The 22,366-nt window shown below is 45.9% G+C and overlaps 1 protein-coding gene across 1 annotated transcript in view; it reads left to right on the top strand.

Moving 5' to 3' along the window:
- Window positions 1-20,867, top strand: part of LZTR1 (leucine zipper like post translational regulator 1) — a 36,139-nt gene extending 15,272 nt beyond the window's left edge. The window contains exons 10-20 of the mRNA XM_064398780.1: window positions 6,076-6,186; window positions 7,356-7,448; window positions 8,352-8,447; window positions 9,504-9,687; window positions 11,501-11,670; window positions 13,471-13,627; window positions 14,896-15,022; window positions 16,101-16,250; window positions 16,427-16,532; window positions 17,218-17,298; window positions 20,051-20,867. Of these exons, the coding sequence (XP_064254850.1) occupies window positions 6,076-6,186; window positions 7,356-7,448; window positions 8,352-8,447; window positions 9,504-9,687; window positions 11,501-11,670; window positions 13,471-13,627; window positions 14,896-15,022; window positions 16,101-16,250; window positions 16,427-16,532; window positions 17,218-17,298; window positions 20,051-20,167 (1,392 nt within the window). The 3' untranslated portion in view covers window positions 20,168-20,867. The remainder of the gene's footprint in view (window positions 1-6,075; window positions 6,187-7,355; window positions 7,449-8,351; window positions 8,448-9,503; window positions 9,688-11,500; window positions 11,671-13,470; window positions 13,628-14,895; window positions 15,023-16,100; window positions 16,251-16,426; window positions 16,533-17,217; window positions 17,299-20,050) is intronic.
- The last annotated feature ends 1,499 nt before the right edge of the window (window positions 20,868-22,366 follow it).

Raw genomic sequence — 22,366 nt, 5'->3', positions numbered from 1 at the left:
TAGTATTGCCCATAATGCTGAAATTTCTATCACCAACAGCTCCAAAACATATTAAAATGTTTTGAGAAAGGAGGCAGAGAGAGAAGATAAGCACTGCAACATCACAAGTAGTCACAGCCTGCAATAATAGCATAGTTAATGCATTCCTCACAGCCAGGAGGGTGAATCTCACTACAAGGAGGCTGAATTTTTGACCCTGACCCAGTTCTGCTGGCCATCCAGAAGAGCTGGGCAAGCCATGGCTCTGTGTGTGCTGAGAAAGGGCTTTACTTCATCCTCTTCCAGTGTGTCAGTCAGCTCTGACATAAAACACAGGTTGTCACTTTGGGGTGATCCATCTGCCCTGTTTTTCCATCAAGACAAAATGTGGGAAGGCTGTCTCAGATTCGGGAGTAGCTGATGGATATTCCTTCTTCACCACCTTAGCTTGTGATCTGTGCTTTGCCTGCTTGCAGTGAGCAAACCCCTCAACTTCTCATGCTCGTCCCTGGAAGTGTCCATGGCCAGGCTGGATGGGGCTTGGAGCAGCCTGGGCCAGTGGAAGGTCCCTGTCCATGGCAGAAGGTGGAACAAGGTGAGCTTTAAGGTCCCTCCCAACCTGAACCAGTCTCAGATTCTGTGATTTGTGAAGAGCCATTGGGAGGAAGAGGGCAAACAAAAATCAACTAGTACAGAAGATTTCATTGTTGTATGTCTCTGTCATTGCACAAACCTTGAGAAAACCACACAGATAAAATGTCAATGGTTCAATCACAGTGATGGGCTCCAAACAAGACCACAGAGCTTTCTCTGGACTGACCCTGAATGTTCTGGACACACGGGGACAATCTTTTGGAGTTTCAGCTGCAGGGGACTGCTGCTCCATGTCCAGTCTCTCATGCTTCCCATCTATACTTTTACACATTTTTCTTTTTAAACCTTGTAACCAGGTGTCCTACCCACCAGTGGCTTGAGAGGGTATCTGCCCCGGAGGAAGCTCCCACTGTGCCCTCGAGAGAATGGGGTTTAAAAACATCTTGGGATGTATTTGGCTTAGATTTTAGCATAGCAACAGTAAAACAAAAACCTGCAGCAGACTCAGAGGTAAATAAAGAAACACTTGAAAGTGAAAAAGATTTAAAAATGGAAATTTAACTTATTATAGGAGAGAGAAATTCCACTTTCATATATGCGTTTTCTTCTCTGCTACTTTTTTCCCCGCCTTGCAATTTCTCATGAGCTATTTAACTTAAGATGTAATCCAAGAACCATTTAAGGCTTGGCTCTGCATGTGCAAGTTCTAAATTGCACAGAGCAGGCTACTATTGACCCCTGAGTGGAAATTACTCATTTTACTTCTTTCACTATTTAATTTTACTTTACATTGCTTCAACTTAATTTATTAAGGACTTCAAGCTAAGCTGAATATATTCCTGGTGAGATCAGAATTTGAATCAATGAGTTTATGAAGGGGTTTGCACAGGTATTGCTGAGTTTATTTTAAAGTATAGTATATGTGCTCAGGCCCAGAGGTGGTGCTCAGGGCTGTAATCTCACCTATTTGAATGATTGCTGGGTGCTCTGGCACAGGGAGAGGCAACTTTAATGCACAGCTTTCGGAGTCAAATTAGAAGCCTGATGAGCAGCACAGGACAAACTCCATTTGTGCTGTCTGGACAGGCTACAGTGTGAGTCTGAGCACAAGAAATGAGAGGAAAAAAAGACTTGTGAAATACTTTAATTTTGAAAATGATGGCTTGAGTCATGCCAGCAGTGTGGAAGGGTGAACTGAAAGGGAAGCAAAGGTGATCAATGAGCTCTGCTTTTGAAAGCAAAGATTCCAGCTTGTAAAGATTCTCAGATGCAAATCTCATTAACCTTAAATAGAGAAACCACTCCAACAGATGAACCAGGGTGATGTAGCTCAGAGAGGGGTGCCAGCCCCCATCATTGGAAGTGTCAGGATTGAATCCAGAATTTCTTCTGTCAGGCACTGTTAACAAAGTAAGGAGATCACATTGATGGAGAGGTAAGTACAGGATCTAGAGCTGACAAATGCATTCAGATTAGCAGTGCCTCTTTGTCTGTGATTTTTAGCATTCCTGTATGTAACAGGAGCAAGAAAGACAAATCCCTTTGGATTCATGCAGGACCATCTGGAGCTGTGCCAGCAGATGAAATTAGAATCATAAAATTACAGAACTGTTAGGGTTGGAAAAGATCTTCAAGATCATCAAGTCCAGTCATCCATCCAGCAGTGCCACATTCACCTCTAATCCATATCCCAGGGTGCCATGCACCTTCTGAACACTTGCAGGGATGGTAACTCTATCACTGCCCTGAGCAGCCTGTGCCAATGCTTACAACCCCTTTAAGGAGAAAGTGTTTCCTAATATCCAACCCAAACCTCCCCTGCTGCAATTTGAGCCATTTGCTCTCATCCTTTCTGACCATCCTGGCCAACAAAGTAGATAGTATTTTGTGGCTGTTTCTTATAAACTCTACCTGGTATTCAGCAGCTGGATTTGGCAGCCTGGGAGATGTCCCAGTGAAAAATTCAAGACAAAGGCAGGTTCTGGGTGTCTGGTATTGATGGATGAGGAATGTGGGGACCAGAGTGTCTCAACAGCTGTTTGTGCTCCTGAGCTCTATTAACCTTTCTTTCCTCCTGAATATCTTCTTGAGAGCCCAGCTTTCCTTCCTTGCACTGGCACAAAGTTCCTATGGCCAAATCCTTGGTGTCGGGAGGGCTGAGCATTGTTCCCCATGCGGGTGGCACCAAAATGTCACCACTTGCAGCATTGTCATCTCCATGTGGGGGTTTGTGCTGGCCTGAATTCTGTTCTGATTCAGTAAAACAAACACCCTGAAACTCTCAGCTGCACAATGTTTTGAGAACTGGACATGGCCTTTTCTGTTCCAGGCTTTCATTCCAGGTTTTACATTAAAAATGTGGTCTGTGTATTTAGAAAGTAAAGTTGTTTGATTACATAAATTCTCAGTAACTGCAGAGCTCTGGTTCCTTGCCTGGTACAAAAGAAAAATCATCATTATAGCATTCCATAGAGATTGTTGGAGTTGAATATGATGTGACTGGCAAGTACATCTTACTTGGTTAAATATTCAGGTAGTTCCTGTTTGCTTTCTGGCACCAGTTGTTTCAAAGCTGTAAGGCTTTTTGATTGGAAAAAAAAAAAAGTGGTTGTTAAATTCAATGGCAGCTTTAAAAAACTAAATACTGGAGAATTTTGAGAATTATTTTAATTATAAGCAAAACTAAAATATTATTTATTTTAAAACAAGTGGAAAATTACCTGAATAAGTCTAAAGCAGGTGGGCTGCATTTGAGCTCTGCTAGAACAGTTCTTTTTATTTGGTTTTGGTTGCACTTAGTTGTAAGAAAGCTGTTACAGTACAGCTAACACCAGCCTGCCTAGCTGTGTGGGAATGGTTCTTGGCAAGCAAACTTCTTACTTTGGGATGAGGTTGGAGCTCCAGTTGATGAAGGTGACAGATGTATTTTTAACCCATTATAATATGGTCGATTATTTCAATCAGCACATCTTATTTAGTTGATGAGATTATTGCTAAGAACAAGCAGAGGCCATAGAAAATAGATTATATTTGACAGTAATCTCATCCTCTTTGAGAGGTATGGAACTGGGTCCAGGCAGGAATGTACTAACAGATCAGTGTTATTCCATAACCCTTCACAGTATTTATTAGAGCTAACTCTGAAGTTTCCTTGGTAAAGTATCCGTGACACATGCTGGATACAGAAGGCATCTTGTTTATCCAGAGGAATCCAGAGGGTTTGTTAAACTGGCACAGGCAAATGTGCCTTTTCAGGTGAGCAAGCCTGTGGTTTGTACATCTGAGAAAAATACCCATGTCCTAGTTACTGACTGGGGGTTTGTCTCCTTAAAAGCCGTAGTTTGAGGAGAACAAGTCATGGAAAGTGTGGTGAGTAACAGGCTAAATGAGGCTGTTGTGTGATACTGTGGTGAGAGGGGTGAATTGGTGGGAATGGGAACTGCCAGTCAGCATGCTTTCCTGGAAAATCTGCCTCTCCAGATAAACATAATCTTGTTTCATGTTTGACTTTACTTGAGTGGTGTCTATAAATATGTACAAGAAGCCAAGATTTCTTATACCAGAGGGCTTTTTATTTTGTAGGCAAAGATTTAATGAGATTTAGTGCCTGGAAGACGAAAAGCCTGATCAAACTAGGACAAGAAAAGCATTTTCTCTCACCACTTGAAGGCTTTCTGTGAGCTCTCAGTGAGATATGCTGACGTGTTCACACACCTTTGTGTAGCCTCAGAAGAAATGAATAAAAATGCTGTAGTCTGTGCTGTGCAGGAGGGTCATGGTGGCTTTGGCTTATAATGACTCTTCAAAAATCACCTGATGCTGCAGCTCGGAGATGGGGTGTGTGGCAGGGATGGTGTGATCCCTCAGCCCTATAAATAGCTGCAGTGTGGGGGGCTTTTCTTTCCGTGGAGCTGGCAGGATGGAGACCAGAGCTGTGACTCTGAGGTGCCAGCTCTGCCAACAGCTCCAGCCTTGGGCTGTTTGGCCATGGACATTCCTGGGGCCTCAGCAGATGGTTCAGGCCTTCAAGCTGTGCGGGGTGGGCGCTCGCAGGCCTGGGGCTCAGTCCTGCTGAGGTCGATGATCATCCACCTTTCAAGTTCCTGACAGCATGCGGAATAACCTGAGAGCATTTGGAATAAGCACAGCGGTCACATATGCAGAATCTGCTTATTTCTAGAAGTATGTGTGGGGCTTATGTGCAAAATGACATTGGCTTTAATTTTGTAAATGATACATTTTGTAACTGCCACGATGGGTAGACCTGTGTAGGTACCACTATGATTAGAAGGTGCAGTCAATAGGTGTTCTTAAATGTGAGTGGACAATATGTTCTAGACATGCTAAGAAACAATCCTGGGGTACAGCAAATGTCAGTTGTAGGATGCAAGTGTGTGAGTGTGTCTTAGTGAGTGTGTGTGAATGTGTCTGTGCGAGTGTGTGTGTTTGAGTGTGAGTGTGTGTGTGTCAGTGCACGTGTGTGTGTGTGCGTGGGTTTGTGTGTGTGTGAGAGTGTGTTTGTTTGTATGTGTGTATGTGTGTTTGTGTGTTTGTGTGTGTTTGTGTGTGTGTTTGTGTGTGTGTGTGAGAGTGTGTGTGTGTGAGAGAGTGTGTTTGTGTGTGTGTCAGTGCACGTGTGTGTGTGTGTGTGTCTGTGTGTGTGTGTTTGTGTGTGTGTTTGTGTGTGTCTGTGTGTGTGTCTGTGTGTGTGTTTGTGTGTGTCTGTGTGTGTGTGTTTGTGTGTGTGTTTGTGTGTGTCTGTGTGTGTGTGTTTGTGTGTGTCTGTGTGTGTGTGTTTGTGTGTGTGTGTTTGAGTGTGAGTGTGTGTGTGTCAGTGCACGTGTGTGTGTGTGCGTGGGTTTGTGTGTGTGTGAGAGTGTGTTTGTTTGTATGTGTGTATGTGTGTTTGTGTGTTTGTGTGTGTTTGTGTGTGTGTTTGTGTGTGTTTGTGTGTGTGTGTGTGAGAGTGTGTGTGTGTGTGAGAGTGTGTGTGTGTGTGTGTCAGTGCACGTGTGTGTGTGTGTGTCTGTGTGTGTGTGTTTGTGTGTGTTTGTGTGTGTCTGTGTGTGTGTGTTTGTGTGTGTGTGTCTGTGTGTGTGTTTGTGTGTGTCTGTGTGTGTGTGTTTGTGTGTGTGTTTGTGTGTGTGTTTGTGTGTGTGTTTGTGTGTGTCTGTGTGTGTGTGTTTGTGTGTGTGTGTTTGTGTGTGTGTGTGTGTGTGTGTGTGTGTGTGTGTGTGTGTGTGTGTGAGCCAGGCTGCACTGGTTTGGTCAGAGCCTGCTCCTCGTAATGCCTAGGTTGCGGGTTCGATTCCCATATGGGCCAATCACTTGACAGTTGGACTCAATGATCTCTGTGTGTTCCTTCCAATTCAGATATTCTGTGATTTTCACTGTTGGTCTTTTAATAGCAGATCATTTTTCTTGGCAGAAGAACAGGCTTTTATTTATTACCTTGCCTTTTTTGTCCTTTTCTTTCTATTTATTCCTATTTTCTTTCCCCAGTTACCCAGTGGGAGACTCTTCCATGCAGCAGCGGTTATCTCAGATGCTATGTACATCTTTGGTGGCACTGTGGACAATAACATCAGAAGTGGAGAGATGTACAGGTTCCAGGTAATTGGCTGATAAACATACTCACTTCCACACCAGTTCCACATGAGTCCTGACTGTGGAGTGTCTGGTTTAGTTCACCATGAGCTCCACAGCATTTAGTCCATGTCCTTCTTACAGGCAGCCTCTGTATTTCAGATTCAGTTTTCAAAGGTCAATGTGTGTCTTTAAAATCTTCTGAGAAATGTTATTTGGACAGACATTTTGGTAAGGTCAAGCCCTCTAGTGCCTTCTAAAGTCCTACAGAGATCATGACAATTTTGACAAATCACTGGAAAGTGTAGCAGATGGGATTTGCTATTTAATTCATTAAATTGGCTGTTCCTCTTCATGTGCTGTCCTGTTCAGGGCTCTGGGGCAGAGTGTTGTGTATTGCAGTTTTATCTCTGTGCAGCTCTCCCACTCCCATCTGACACAGCTATGGGAATTGAAATTTTTAAATTCAGGATACTCCCACTAGATTAAATCCCACATACAGTCAAGTTTATTTTTATTGCATGGCACTCTCAGACAAGTCCTGAGAGTAGGTGGATCCCAGCCTCTGAATCCTCATATCTGGAAGTTGTGATGAGACAGTTCTTCTGTGTTACACTGTGTTATCTGTCCTTAACCTCACCATGGGGGAAGCCCTTGCATGTGTTTGGTTTGCCTGTGACATTCTGCTTTATGTGCTACACTGAGGATGAGTTAATAACAAAATCTAGTGATAGTAGATGTAACCTTGGTGCTTTTGGTTATAGAATCACAGAATATCCTGAGCAGATAGGAACCCACAGGGATCATCCAGTCCAACCCCTGCCCTGCACAGACACCCCAACAATCCCACCCTGAGCATCCCTGGCAGCACTGTCCAATCACTCCTGGAGCTCTGGCAACCTCAGGGCTGTGCCCATTCCCTGGGGAGCCTGGGCAGTGCCAGCACCCTCTGGGTGAAGAATCTTTCCTGATATCCAGCCTAAATCTCCCCAGCACAGCTCCAGCCATTTCCTTGGGTCCTGTCCCTGCTCACAGTGAGCAGAGACTGAAGCTGTCCTTCCACTGCCCCTTGTGAGGAAGCTGCAGACCCTGAGGGGATCTGACCTCAGGCTCCTCTGCTTCAAAGTGATGTGAGATTTGAAGTTTATGTAGCCACTGAAATTAATTCTCTCTTCTGTGGGGTTTTATTTTTTTAGTTTTCTTGTTACCCTAAATGCACTCTCCATGAAGACTATGGAAGGCTGTGGGAAAACAGACAGTTCAGTGACTTGGAGTTTGTTTTGGGAGAGGTGAGTAGACTTTATTGGAAAGGTGCCAGTGGGGGTGTTACTGTGTGTGTGGTGTGTTTGCTGGGAAAAAGCAAATTGTGCAGTGGTTGTGCCAGAAACCCTGGGAATGAATCACTGGTGAACTGTCTGCCTGGTTTAGTAAGTTTCACTGATCCAGATAAATTTTTAAAGCTGCAATGGAGAAGAAACTTTTAAACTGAGAAGATCTGTGGGTCACTGACTTAACCTGAATTTATCGAAGCATGTTATACAGAGTTGCAATGTGAACATTTACCAGTGGCCTCTGTACTCCCAGGTCCCAGTTGCCTCCTAGGAAGGCAGGTCACTGTTTGAAAACCCATTATCATTTTAAAAACTATTTTTAATCACTGAAATAAAAGAGAATGAGAAAAAGCAGTACAGAGGAATGGTTCTCTAGTAATAGAAACAGTTAAAACATTTAACAGAGAACAGGTTTTCTGAAGATAAACATGAGAAATTTGAACTTACCTGCATTCCTTTTGCAAAAAGAAAAAATTAGAAAAAGTTTTGCAAAGCTCAGAGAACAGATCCTGCATAACAGGTGAAATAAATTATGGCAAACAATAGCAAAAACCATACTGTCATTTTGAAAAAGAAAACTAAACAGAAAATCAGATGCAAGAATAAAAAGCACTTCATGTGACACAGCTTCCATGCAGTGAATGTGACACAGGCTCTTTCCCAAATGGTGATGGCCATTAGCCTTTGGGGAAATAGGTGTTGAATTTCATCTGTGTGTGCAGAGCAGATGTAAGGCTGCCTTTAACTTGAAATGTATCATAACCTGGGGTTCAGGCCAGGTTTCTATGACTTCTGCCATCTGCCATGACCATGTGATTTGGGGATAGAAGTTGAATGTGATTTCTGCCTTTGCCTTTGCAGAAGGAGGAGCGGGTCCGGGGGCACACTGCGATCGTCACTGCTCGCTGCAAGTGGCTGAAAAAGAAAATCATGCAGGCCAGGGAGAGGGTAAAACAGGTGAGTATTTTGGAAAAGTAGCCTTGTAGCAAGGTAAGGCTTATTCTGCCCAGGTTTGGGAATAAGGTTGTCAGGAGAAAAGTAGTGTCTGTTGAGACAGCTGGAGGACAGGAGCAGTGTCTGATGCTAAGGTGCTCTTGAGCAAGTAAAATAAAGAAGATCATTAGTATTAACTAAGGCTACTGGATGTGTATCAGGAGTGTAACATGGAGGAGCCAGAGTTAATCCAGTTATCTGGATTTGACAGTGTGGTTCTTGGAAGCTCTCATAGCTGTCTGAGGTCTAATCTTGTGGAATGCCCCAGAGATGCGTGTGTACCCTTCCCTGTGGGGGAGGTAAGAGCTGTGTCATGGGGATGGCCCACGAGATCAGACAGATTAGAGGGAAGAAAGGCAATGCTAAGGCTTTCAGCTGCCTCTATTCCCTTAACCTTTGTATTTTTTTACTTTTCCCAGAGGTGAAAGTCTGTTGCCTCTAGTCATTGTCTATTAATTTTGACAACTTCCAGCTTTTCAGCAGCAAACATTTGATGGCTTTTGGGGGGATAGTAGCACACAATTTGCAGTAAGATGTGGATGCCTCACTGCCTCCCAGTTAATTGTTCTGCCACTGAGAAGGCTGTGGGAAAAGGCTGTCAGAGTGAAACTTGAAGTAACAGAGTGTTTTAAAATACTTCTGTGCAGCACTTTGTGCTCTGCCTTTGCAAGTCAGGCTTTGTGGAATCTACTCCTGCCTGTCCCTCCTTCACAGAGTGAGGCTGTCCCTGCTGTGGGCAGAAATGTGAGTTCAGTGCAGTTCATTCCTCCCCTGCTCTGATGTCCTGCTTCTGACCTGTATTCAGGAGCTTACTTGTGTTCTCATCCATGTGTGTCCCAGGATATGGAACAGTAAGTCTAAGACATGAATTCCCTGTTGTCTTCAAGATAATCCTGAAGCTAAAGAGATCCTGGGTCTTGAAGAATGTGGAGTAAGGAGAAGGATCCTCTGGTTTGGTGGTAACTTGTGTGAACTGGCATAGGCTTGTGCCATGTTTGGGTGGTTTTTCTGTTTCATTAGAAATCAAAGCAAGACGTTGAAGAGGAGGGACACCCCACATGCCAGAAGGATGGGATTGGTGGGAATGTCAAGCTGTGCCGACTGCAGCCGCTGCTGGAAGTGCCCATCCGCGAGGCCGAGGCCCAGCCCTTTGAGGTGCTCATGCAGTTCCTGTACACAGATAAGATAAAGTACCCCCGCAAAGGTAGGGCAGCAGGGTGAAGTAACACTGGCACTGGGTGGGGTGGGGGGCAAACGTGTTCAGAAACAGCAGGATCCAGCATTTGCAGGTGATCAGTCCTGTGCTGAGCATTTAATTACTAACCCAAGATTAAACAAAAACTAGATTTTTATCAAGAGAGTACTAACTATGCTTTTTTTTCCCCTAATTCCCCTAATTATTTTCAAATATCAAGGAAGATCAAGTTATTGATCATTCCAAAGGTGTGAAAAACTCCAAACAAGCAAAAATACTGTGGTGTTTTGAACATCACAGCATCCTGCTCTTCATCCTGCTGTATCTTATCCTGGCTTGGCTTATTTCCTTTTTCTGATATTGTTTTGATCCATTGTAAACTGAGCCCACACAGAAAGGTGTGCAAGCCAGTATTTATCACCTGTTAGAAATCCAATCTGAAGGAATGCCTCAAGAAAGGAAAAATCCTTTTTGTGCTTTCCTTGAAGTTCTCTGAGTTAAAAACACTTGTGGGTGAGGAAGTAACAGCCAGAGATCTTGCAACTTCCACACAGGGAATCCAGCTCCTGGCTGTGTGAGTGGTGAGGGCTGTGGGGAATGGGAGGAAGGCTGGGTACAACTGGATACAGCGAGGAACTCCAGCTGCTGGGGCTGGGGAAGCTGGACTGTGGGGTGTGGTGGAGTACAGTGAGGTACAGCTGTCCTAGCACTGAACTTTGCTTCAGCTTCTCTTCAAGAGCTTTGCTTTCTGCAAAGATAATTCTCAGGAATAAAGTGATACATGTCCATTTGTACCAAGGCTTTCCCTGTCTGAGAATGATCCCACTGACTGGGGGTGAGGGAACTGCTCCCTGGATTCTGCTGACATTGCCAGATCCCACTCCCAGCCATTCACTGATCCTCACCTTGGGACAGGGTCAGGCCACGGGAAGGCTTGGACCCCGGAGCTCTTCCCATTGTTACAGGCTTCCCAGGCAGCCTGCCCCTCTTCCCCAGCCCATGAGGGCTTCTCCCTGGTGCTCCCCCTTCTGCTGGGATCCTCCACGGGCCCTACCCTGCCCATTTGCATTCCTAGTTGCTCCTTTCAGCTCAGAGAGCAGCACCCTGGGGAGCTATCCAGAGGCTGAGCTAATGGAATTGGGCATGCTCATCAAATGGGATTTTCCAATTAGACACAGGGAAGGCACGTGACATGTGAGAGGGCTTTTCTCTATTAAAAAGTAGTTAGAGCAGATGGGCAGAGATCTCCTGTGAGGAAAGCAAAGGCCATGGGGGATTATTCCTTGAGTTGGTGTCCCAGTAGCCCCATTTCAGTGGCCTACAAGGGTCTCCTCTGCCCTCTCTCACTTCAGCCCTCGCAGACCTGCTGTGGGTCTGTGCAGGCTGAAGCACATTGTGAAAGCACAGAGTGCCTTCATCAGGGTCTGTCAGAATCTGGGAGCTGATTGTTAATACTGTGTAAAACCCAAGGACTCTGGCAGGGCTGTTGGCAGCTGGGCACTCTGAGAAATTGGGCTGCAAGCTCTGGGCTTTGTCAGGGATTTCAGAGAATCACTTCACTTTCCTTGGAGGGTTTCAAAAAATTGTGATCCAGATTGTCACAAAATCTTTGTCTTTTGCATGCTTCAAATTTGAACCTCCTCTTCTAGTATTGATTCAGATTTTATCTAACCAGGAATGGAATTATTTTCTCTATAAAAATACTCCAGCCACTGCCTGTTCTACTATTCCAATTGCTCCAGTTGATATAAAAAATACTTTCAGAAGGATTCTTCTCTTTGTTCTGTGGGCTCTCCAGCAGTTTTACCTCTTGTAATTTCAGGTCATGTGCAGGATGTGTTACTCATTATGGATGTGTACAAGCTGGCCTTAAACTTCAAGCTCTCTCGGCTGGAACAGCTCTGCCTTCAGTATATCGAAGCATCTGTAGATCTGCAGAATGTGCTCATTGTGTGTGAGAATGCTAACAAGCTTCAGCTGGATCAGCTAAAGGTAATCACATTCTGCATACAAAGTAACTGATAGGAAATTAAAAAAAAAAAATTACGTAATTAACATTTGGCCAAAGGTATCAGCTTTTGCAAATTCATCATTCCTTTAATTACAGTTGCTTGAGTATATTTAGCATGGTCTGTCCTGCAGTGGCTTGTGATATTATGTGGGCTTTTTCAATACATGCTCAATATTTTTGCATATCTGCTTTGCAGAATGTCAAGGGCAGAGTGACTTTGGCTCTTCATCAGTTCACTCTTGCTGCAGCAAGATGGAACCAGTGCATTTCCTGGTCTTGCTGTGTTATATATACTGATACTGCAGATAGGCTCTTTCATTTTCTAGATGGGAAAACTAAACTCTGTTCTCAGGTCTTTGCACCGAAGAACAAAATGTGCCAGTGATTCTCTGTGGGTGAGAGGCTTGTGGGTGTTTGGTCACAATGAGGGTAGAGTTGACCCCTGGCTGCAGCCCGAGAGGTGCTGGCTGTGCTGATCCCAGAGCAATGCCCAGAGCCACTTCTGCTGAACTGCAGGGAAGCAGCTCCTGCCCCCAGTCAGAGCAGGACTGTGCAGTACACTGGTGATGTTCAGCCTGTGCCCACCAGTGACCGTATTGCTGGTGCCTGCAGGCACAGTGAGGCTGCAGAAAGCAGTGTGCGCCAGCACTTCCTCAGACACTGTGTGCACTGGGTTTGGGAGAGGAACTGCCTCCAGGAGGAAGCAGCAGGGCCAGCAGCAAGTGTGTAAATGCCAGCACAGCCTTTGGTGCATGGTGGGATCAGCAGCCCAGAAGCTCAAGCACTGGTGGATCTGGTGGCCCCACCTGCCCTGGCTCCCTCTGGAGTGACAGGGGCTCTTGCACATGGCTCCAGTCAGGCAGGATCACCCTGAGCTGGGCCTCATCCTGTCTGCTCAGGTGCTCATTAGTCCTCATGGATGGGTCCTCTGTAGAAAGATGTGCTTTCTGGCATCCCAGTCACGATTTAAAATGTTTCACAGGTGAGTCCTGACAGATACCTTTGGATCCCAGGTGGAATAAAGTGCCAGAAACAGACAGTAGTAATGATTCTTTAGGTGAACTTGTACACACCTTATGGTGAGCCGGTGTAGATTGTATCTATTGCTTATAAAAGTGGAAGGGGGGAAGCCTTGGTTCATACTGGGAAATAAAGTGCCCTTTTTTGGTCTCTAACTGTTTAGCATTAGGTCTGGTTAATTTGTCACCTTTTCACCACACTGATTTTTGTCAGAAGTTTATTCCGCAAGAGCCTTCCAGAGCTCTTGAACTGTTTGCTGCATTTATGGAAAAGGTTCAGGCAAAACCCACACAAGGAATCCTGTAAAAGCTCTTTGGACTCTCAATGGAGAGTGTCAAGAGTTATGATCTCTTCACCCTTTTAATTAACTTTTGGTGTCTAATTATGTTAAAAGTTATTATGAGGAGCAACTAATCTTCATTATCTTATCCGTGAAGTTTTCAGTATCTCCTGAGATTCCTGTTTTAGAAAGCTTTGGAGCAGCTCAATGGGCAGTTAATCTCTTCCTTGTTAATATTTCTAGTCAAGTTTTTCTAGATGCTTAGATTGTCCTGAATTTTCTGTTCAAGGAGGAGCCTGAATGGTAATTTAGGAAGGATAAGGATGTCACTGTTGGATAGTTCCAGCTGCAGGATCCATGTGGAGGTTCAAAGGAAAGGATGGTTGATGACATATGCAACATGTAAGATTTCTAGGATGCTCTAAGATGACTTCAAACAATAAACCACAAACTTCTTAATTAATATTGGTGTATTTTTAAGGAACATTGCCTGAACTTTGTGGTGAAGGAATCCCATTTTAATCAAGTGATAATGATGAAGGAGTTTGAGCATCTTTCTTCATCCCTGATTGTGGAGATTGTCCGGAGGAAGCAGCAGCCTCCTGTCCGAACCCACTCTGACCAGCCGCTCGACATCGGTAACCTTCCTGCTTTGTGGAGTCATTCCATCTGCTGCTTTGGCTTTGCTAATGGGTTCTTTAGCCTGCGGAGGTGTGTGGGAAGCAGCCCTCTGCAGCCCAGCAGTTCCCAGTCGGGAGAATGCTCAGACTCTCTCCTGGACTGAGAGCACAACAGTTCTTTTCCCAATAAGGTTCAATGAGAACAGTATTCCATCAAAGTACATGGGATTGTGTTCTTGCAATAAACCATCCTGATCCCCTTCAGAGACACGAGAGAAGGAGCAGAAGGGTGTAAAGAATGATCCAAAAAGGCACAGTGGGCAGTCATTGTACGTGGCTGAAGGGTGACAGAGCTGAGCAGGGAAACAGCCTCCTTGAAGGTGTTCACCAAGGAGGAGCAGGAGGAAGGAGGAGGATCTTGGGAATGAGGCACTGCTCTGTATGCCTGTGTGGAAGGAACAGGAGATAGAGAGGAGAAGAGAAATTTGTGTGTGTGATTTACAGTTTTATTGTGAAATTCATCAGGGGTTGATTTGGGACTAGTCTTACTCAACATTTTAACATCCTGACACACAACACGAGGAATGTAATAATGAAATTTTCTAAGGCCACAAAGTTCAGAGGCATTGGCAGTGTTGGTGTGGAGTGCTGCACAAAAATAATTGGGAACTGAAGAGAAAGAGAAGAAAGCTAGTCCTGGAAGGTCAAGTAGAAAGGCTTTGGCTGGCATTTGTCCCAGGGGGGTGAGGTGCACTGGCTGGGAAGGTGGCACAGCCAGTTCTGTATCCAGAGCTAGAATGGAGCAAGAGACCCAAACATTAAAAACTGAAATACGAACTTTGAAAATATGAGTGAGTTTGGAGCAAGCTTGGATGTGCTCTATTTCTCAGTTGTGTATTTACAAAGGTTGATTAAAATATTGGATAAAAGAAGCCTTTGTTACTGATTTGGGAAAGATTTTTCATTAAGACACAAAATTTTATATTCCTTATGGCTGGAAACAGTGCAAAGGGAGGGGGGAAATCAGCTTTCATATCTGTAGAGAGCACCTGTCAATGTGGCCACAGCTGGAGTTTACTGTCAGTGGCAGAAAGCAGAGCTGACAGGTGCAGTAGGGAATCTGCTGTGGTGGGGAATGATGAAGCTCGTTTTGCTCCAAGATTATGAGGTAGGACTTGACTGAAATTCACAGTGAGAGTCCCAAAGGAAAGAGGGGATGGAGCTCTGGCTTCACCAGATAGTTGGATAGTACCTGGTCACCTGGAACTATCATGTCTTTATTTCAGGAACATCTTTAATTCAGGACATGAAGGCTTACCTGGAAGGAGCTGGGACTGAATTCTGTGATATCATCCTGCTCCTGGACGGGCACCCACGGCCAGCCCACAAAGCCATCCTGGCAGCTCGCTCCAGGTGAGCCCTGTACCAAGAGTGTGTGTGAAGGACAGAGCAGGGCTGGGCAGTCTGTGCTCAGCTGGCTTGCTTCAGGAGACAGGGAGGAACTTAAATCTGCATGAAGTGTTAAGATGCAGCTTTGCTCAATGAGTGTAATAAGCCTTTAAGCAGTAGTGATTAATTTTTTTTTTCCCATTTGTTACCCAGCAGGGAAAGATAGGAAGAAATTAGAACTGCAGAGATTCTGCAGAGGGTGTGTGAGAAGCTGCACTGCAAGACAAAGCATCTGTAAAATCACAGGAAGGGAAAAAGGGTGGAAAACTTGGTTTCAGTGATGTGGAAAGCAGCAGATGTCCACTGAGGTCAGAAGGAGCCTTCTGACAGTGAACAATTCATATTTTATCATGTGGAACTTGAATTTCTTTCTCACTTTCTGATATTTAATATTGGTTGTGAATAAACCTAACAAAAAATGGTGCATGACAGAGACTAGAGTGTTCTCATGCTTTATGCAGAGAAAGGAGTCCACCCTGCTGATGGTGGGACTGTTCTCCCTCCTCAGGGTGTGGGTGAAGTGGATTTGTCCTGCACTTGTGTGTTCTGTGGACCTGCACCTTATGTTCCACAAAATATTAAGTGTTCACTTAAAATTTCTATTTCAAATACCATCACAATTTTTTCCCAGAAAAAGCCCTAACAATATTCAGTATTAGTTACTGTGGTATTTTACCAGAAGCATTTCACAGCTCTTAAAACAGCCCTGATGATTGGCAGCCTGTAGATACCAAGGAAATTCATAATGCTTTAAGCTCTCTGCTGGGTCTTATGCAAATTAGAGAAAAAATCAAAGCACCATGTGTCCTAATTTTCAAGAAACAGACAAATTTCAGGTAGTTCTGATGGTAATTAGGGGATTATATTTGGAGTTTTCACTGGCAGACATACATAAAAAAATAAATGAGCAGTGTTTTTGCCCAGGTTGTCACCTGAATTTGCTGCTTTGGAAGCTGCAGTTCTGAATAGCAGCCTTTGAACAATACTGGGTTGAACCATCTGCCTGCAGAATGTGTTCTATCAGTTTTATTTCCCTTTCCAGTTACTTTGAAGCCATGTTCCGTTCGTTCATGCCAGAAGATGGGCAAGTGAACATTTCTATAGGTGAAATGGTTCCCAGCAAGCAAGCGTTCGAGTCCATGCTCAGGTACATCTACTATGGAGAAGTGAACATGCCTCCTGAGGACTCCCTGTATCCTTAGATTCCAAGGAATTGGAGGATCTGTCTGAGTGCATTGCTTTGGGTTGCCTGGCACAGCCTGGGGGTGTGGTGTGTTGGGGGCACCAGCAGGCTCTGCACTCCCACTGCTCACAGGGATTTTTGCTCCTGCCTTCTCTTTCTGGTTTGTTCCTCAATGGAATGAGCAGATACCTCTTTGCAGCACCTTACTATTATGGCTTCTCCAACAACAGGCTCCAGGCCTACTGTAAGCAGAACCTGGAAATGAATGTCACAGTGGAGAATGTGCTCCAGGTAACTGTCCCCAAGCACTTCAGTTGGTCACGTAGAGGAAAGCCAAGGGGGCTGGTCAAGTGGGTGCCCCCAGTGCCAGGTCACTGAGCCTGCCCTGCCAGTGACAGTGGCCCTGTGTGATGACATGTGTGGGAGCCCAGCCTTCAGCAGCATTGTTCCTTACCTGATACTGTGTCACTTCTGGTCCTGTGTTGTAGGAAGGTACTGCTCAGCAGGTTCTGCTTGCCTGGCTCCTCCTGAGCTCTCCTCCCCCATTACAGAGCTGAGGTCTTTTTAAGATGACCACGTGCTCAGCACTCAACTGTAAACGCTTTTTGGCATTTGTTCCAGGGGTGGTCTGCAGGTGACAGACTTTAGTCTTGTTTTATCAGTCATGCTGACAGGATCTTGCAGTGGAGTTTGAGCTAGCAAAAGATATTTTGTGGTAAGAAAGCCAATGCTGGCTCCCAGGCAGGCAGCCTGAACTGCTACAGCACAAGCAGAAGTCCTCCTGCTGATTAGCTCTTGAGGACTCCATACCTTTTAAATCCAAGGCTTATTTTTTATAGTTCAGAAAATATTCAGCTTGTAATGCAAAGTGGAGATGTTCCCTAGCTAAGAGGAGAGAGGAGTTACCTGCTCTGTCAGGACTGTTTGTGCATCTGAGCTGTGCAGACAGGAAATCACATTTTTGCTCCTGCTCTAGATTTTAGAGGCAGCTGACAAGACCCAGGCCCTGGACATGAAGAGGCACTGCCTGCACATCATCGTTCACCAGTTCACCAAGGTTGGTTGCATCTTTTCTGTGGCTTTTGGGAGCTGCTGTCCTCTGTCACTGCCTTGGTTAAAGACACGTTCATATAGAAATCAGTTTAATTCTTCCTCATGTGAGACAGCTGAGAGCTGGCTGCATGTTACTGACACTTGCTGACAGGACTGCTAGGCACATTTCTCACACTAAAGTAAATTAAAGACTGGAACAAGCTAATCTAGAAATGTGAAGCCTTTCCAAGGAGAAGTTACCCAAAATTGCTTCCATTTCCAGTTGTTCCAGCTGTTGATTTTGTGCCATGCCCTTGTTGGGTTGGTGTGTGTATAGCAGGGTAACTTTGTTGTATATTGAGGGCACAAATCTCTCCCTCACTAGCAGTTATCAATGTGCTCCTCATACTCCCCTTGAAGTATTCTCTGTCATACATGTTTTATTATCATGTGCTCTGAAACAAATTACCATGTCCTGCCTGGGCTGTGATTTCCATGTTCCACAGTTGGACTCTGTGGTCTTAGAGGTCCTTTCCAATCTTAAAAATTCTGTGGGTCTGTTTTGATGGGATTATGCATTCGTGGCAGGAAAGGTCAAGAGCCCGATGTGCTGATACTCCTGTCCTCACTTGAGAGAATAAGGATATTGTCATTTAATTGTTCCTATGAGATGTGATCCCTCCACGAGAGTTCTCCAGCATGTCATCAGTTCATTGCTCAGCTTATTAGCATTGCTGAAATAGGTAGATAAATCATAGGAATTGGGATTTCTGGATGCTACACACATACTGATAATAATTCCCTAGTTAATATTCAAGTAGCTCACTCTCCTTTGTATATTTAAACTCCCAATCCTCCTGGGGAAGAAGAGCACTGCTATGTCCCATTAGTGTCTGGAGAGGAGACAGGATGGTGTTCAGGCTCTTCATTAAATGCCAAAGTTGCTGGAGCATGACGCATTTTACATTCAGAAATAACTGAAATTGCATAAAAAGCATTGAGAGTGGAGCCAGCATCCAGAAATCACTCCCAGAGGAGAGTTCACAGCGTGAGGTTGCAGCCCCTGCCTTCATTCATCCTGTCTGTTTTCTTCTGGCCCCATGAGTCCTGTGGAGCAGCCCAGTTCAGCAGGGATGGGGAATGGTCCCACTGGCCAGGACAGGACATGTTCAGGACATCCCTGGGGTTGGGGTCAGTGCCTTGCAGCCACTGAGGGCTGAAATATCACAGTATCACTTCCCAGTGCAGGCCACAGGAAGACAAAGAGGTGTGATTCTCCCCAGAACATACAGGGGGAAATGGACATTACAGCACTGGGAGGCAGCAGTGGGAGCTGGAGGGCGTTCCTCAGCTGTACTTCCTCACCAGGATGTGGGGAAATGTTTTATATTTAAACTGTTGACTGGTAGAACAGTGTTCATCAAAACGTGGCTGGAAGACTGTCAAGCAGATGTGCACGGAGAAATCTCAATTATGCAATGTTTTCCCTTGGCCTGAGAGGCCTCAGTGTGTGATTCTTGGCCTGGGCTGGGTGACTCAGTGTGGCTGGGCACGGACACTCTCTGCTCTGCTCCTGGGCCAGCCACGAGCTCTGAGGGGGATTTGTTCTCGGGCACAAGAGAACCACCAGAGCTCAGGCAGGCTGGGTCCCTGGCTGTGGGATCTCCTGTTCTTCCAGTTACTTAACACTGTTCTGGATTTGGGCTGTTGAGGAGTTTTCCCCACAGCAGGAGCATTACTGAAGAGCTGTTTCCCAGAGGTTCACTGCTTTGGGCAATGTGTTTTCAGGCTCTTGTGTGTCAGTGCTGTGCAAAAGCCCTAATAAACCTGCTGTTGTGACATGTGACACCCTGATCTGTTCTGCAGTGCGTGCCTTGCGTGGGGGCAGGGTCCCACCAGTGCTAAGGGGGTCTCTCTCCCTCCCAGTCCTGGCAGATCCTTAGACTGGGGATATTGCTACAAGCATAGCCTGAGCTCTTCCTGAAAGCATCCTCAGCCACTTCCCTCCTGGCCTTCAGAGGTTGCTCAGGACATCTTTATTCTGTATCCCAGTGCAACTCCCTCGAGCGAGGTGGTAGTGTCAGTTCAGGTGAGGAGGGTGAGGGGATGCCTGGGCACAGTCTGCCTGGAGGCTGCCTGGTGTTAGTGCCTCTGGGCAGAGGGATTACTGGCTCCTGTCCATGAGGTTGAGGAGAAAGAAGGAATGTGTAGAGCTCCTTTTTGCTAACAATTGAGCTTCTGAACATTCCAAATGCATAAAGTGTGTTGTAGATTCTCATCTATGTGATGTGGTGGAGGTTTTTGTTGGCAAGGGCTCCAGTGACCTGCTTTGACTGCAGGAAGAATGCCAGCAGAACCAGCGTGGATACTGAGAAGAGCTTTTTCTCAGGAGCACAGCAGCAAGGGGATCAAGCCCTGAGTCACATTTTCAGTGCAAAACCACAGATCTCAGAGCTCAGGCTGTGCTGGTCAGCATGGCTCTTAGGAGAGTGCTCAATCAGTGTCTTGTAGCAGTGGGGCTGTCAGTACCCACAGGGGCAGCTCTGGGGGCAGGTTCCTGCTGCAGTTATCCACTCCCAGCAGTCTGAAGTTGGTTCTAAGCCCCAACTGGAGCCCTGTGGTCTGTTCCCTGCAGCCCAGCCCCACAGCTGGGATCTTGCACCATCTGTGTCCCACCAGACTTGCTATGGGGTGCCAAGGGTAAAAGGGTAATACATGAGCTGATTTGGGGAGGGTTTTAATTTCTTCCTGTTTTTTCTGTTTTGTTTTCCTTGAAGGTCTCCAAGTTGCCAAATCTCCGCTCGCTCAGTCAGCTCCTCCTCCTTGACATCATAGATTCCTTAGCTACCCACATCTCAGACAAGCAGTGTGCAGAGCTGAGCGCAGACATATGACATGCCTTGGGAAAGCACCTTCTCATTTGTTCCTGAAAAACACTGGCACTTTAGAGCTGGCTCTGGTTTACTGTTGTGTATGGAGCAGCTCAGTGTCTGCACACTACAGCAGCCCTGGAGGAGCAGGGACAGTTGAGGTGCTCTCTCTGGATTTGCTGGGTTTGTACCTCTGTGCAGCATTTGGATTTTGTTACATTTGTTACTCAAATGTAGACTTGAAATCATTTCAGGCGTGAATTAATTCCACATGGTTTGGGGAGTTACTAAGTTCATAATCAAGCCCATTATTACATTCATACTGTAAAATCGAGCAGTCATGAGTAAGAGTCACTAATCCTTTGAAACACAATATTTAAAGAATACTATTTAAAGAGCTTCAGCTGACCCAGCCCGAGGGCTGTAAAGGGGAAGTCAGTCAGAATGAAACTGGGAACAAGAGCGCGTGGTGTTCACAGGGAGACTGGCCCTTGGACCAGAATGTAGTGACTTCTCAGAGACTCCATGGTGTGGATTAACAGATAAGCCCCTGTGCAGCTGCCTGGATTGGTGGGCTGCAGGAATCCAGACCTATGCTCTGCAGCAGGTCAGACTGGAAGATTACAGCCGTCCCCTCTGACCATCAAATCCATTAATCCTGTCTTGCTAAGCCTTTCTAAATCTATTTATTAATAAAGAATTAACATCTTCTCCTGGCATTTCATGATTGACTTGGATTTCATTCTGGAAAAAAATTAAGCAAAAAACGTTCTGCTCTTGATGAAGGTCACGTTGTTAAAAATAAGTGTGTTACATCTTGTTACTAATTTTATATTGAAGTGTCTCTGTGAGCCCTTGCCTTTGCAGGAAGGTGAATGAAGGCAGAATGCCATTCTCAGCCGTGCAGGAGCAGCTGCTGTTCCCTCCCCTTGCAGCCCCCAGCTCTGTGCTGGATGCTTCCCACTTCTCCTCACAGCTGGATTGTGTTGGTAAAGTTGTCTGGTGGTGGAACTGTCCCAGCCCTGCCCAGAGCCCTGGGAGGGAGTGACAAGCTGGGAATCAAAACCTTGTCCTGCTCCAACTGCAGGGGCTGCTCTCTGCTTGTCTGAAGCTGGAGTGGTGCAGGATCCCTGTTGGGACAGGCAGCTCCCAGCCCTCACACTCCATGTGCAGCCATGATTTCCACTCAGTGAGGTGTTCCTGGAGCAGCAGTTGTGAGCTCCTTGTCAGCATCCCACAGTCTGGCACAGCTGCACATGCCAAGAGGATTCAGTCTGGGCACTGGGGAACACCTCATGGATTTAATCCAAGGGAACTGCTCTAGGGAGCACCCTGCCTGTGTCCCTGGTGGCCTGCTCAGGTGAGTCAGACCAGAGGTGACAGGTGCTTCTGAGAGCCAAGGGCACCTTTTAAACCAGAGGGATTGTTTCCAGATGCCTCATAGATAGTGGAGTCTCTTACCAGAGGTCATGATAATTGTCCTGACAGGCTCTGTGTTCTCTGGGAAACCAGGCTGGCAGCTGCAGAAAGGTTCTACACTGCAACTTGTAACAACACTACAGTCTACTTCCAGTAATGCTGATCCACTAGAGGACACCCATTGCCCAGGGAAGCCTCATTCTCTCAGGCTGAACGTGGCATAACCAGCCCTCTTTAAATCCTGAGCCCACTTGTGAGGAATGCACAACCTCCACACCCTCTGACCGGGCACTGCGGGGTCTTGGCTCTGGGGGGATTTGGGCTCAGTCATGGCTGTAGGGACCACAGTGCTGGGTCAGAGATTTACTGTGAACACTTGAGCCCACTGAGATTGGCCTCTGGGCTGCTGTTGTGCAAGTGCCAGGACCATGCACCCCTCTGAGAGGACACCCCGATTTTCCCAGGAGATGACAGGCTGGGAGGTGTTGTAGAGGCCACACACACAGACTGTGGGGTACACATGGGCTTCCAGGGCACTTAGGTGCTCTTGTTATTACCACCTCGTTATCATTATGGCCAGCAGGCTCTCAGGTTACTTGTGTTCCCACAGCCTTGGGCAGTTCTGTACTGGAATATGCAGTTATATCCCTGCATTTGATAAGGAGTAAAGAACATTGTGGCTGTCCAGCTTTGCATTATTTCTACAGTCTCTGCCACATGCAGGCCCCCCTGGCTCTTTAAAGCCCTTGGAACTGCTGGTGAGAGAGCAGGAGCACCCCTTTCCTCCAATTCAATGTGAGCCCC

The sequence above is a fragment of the Passer domesticus genome, chromosome 25 (assembly GCF_036417665.1).
Source record: "Passer domesticus isolate bPasDom1 chromosome 25, bPasDom1.hap1, whole genome shotgun sequence".
Lineage (NCBI taxonomy): Eukaryota > Metazoa > Chordata > Aves > Passeriformes > Passeridae > Passer > Passer domesticus.
Note: the sequence above shows the minus strand (reverse complement) of the source record. Positions and strands in the feature narration are given on the sequence as shown.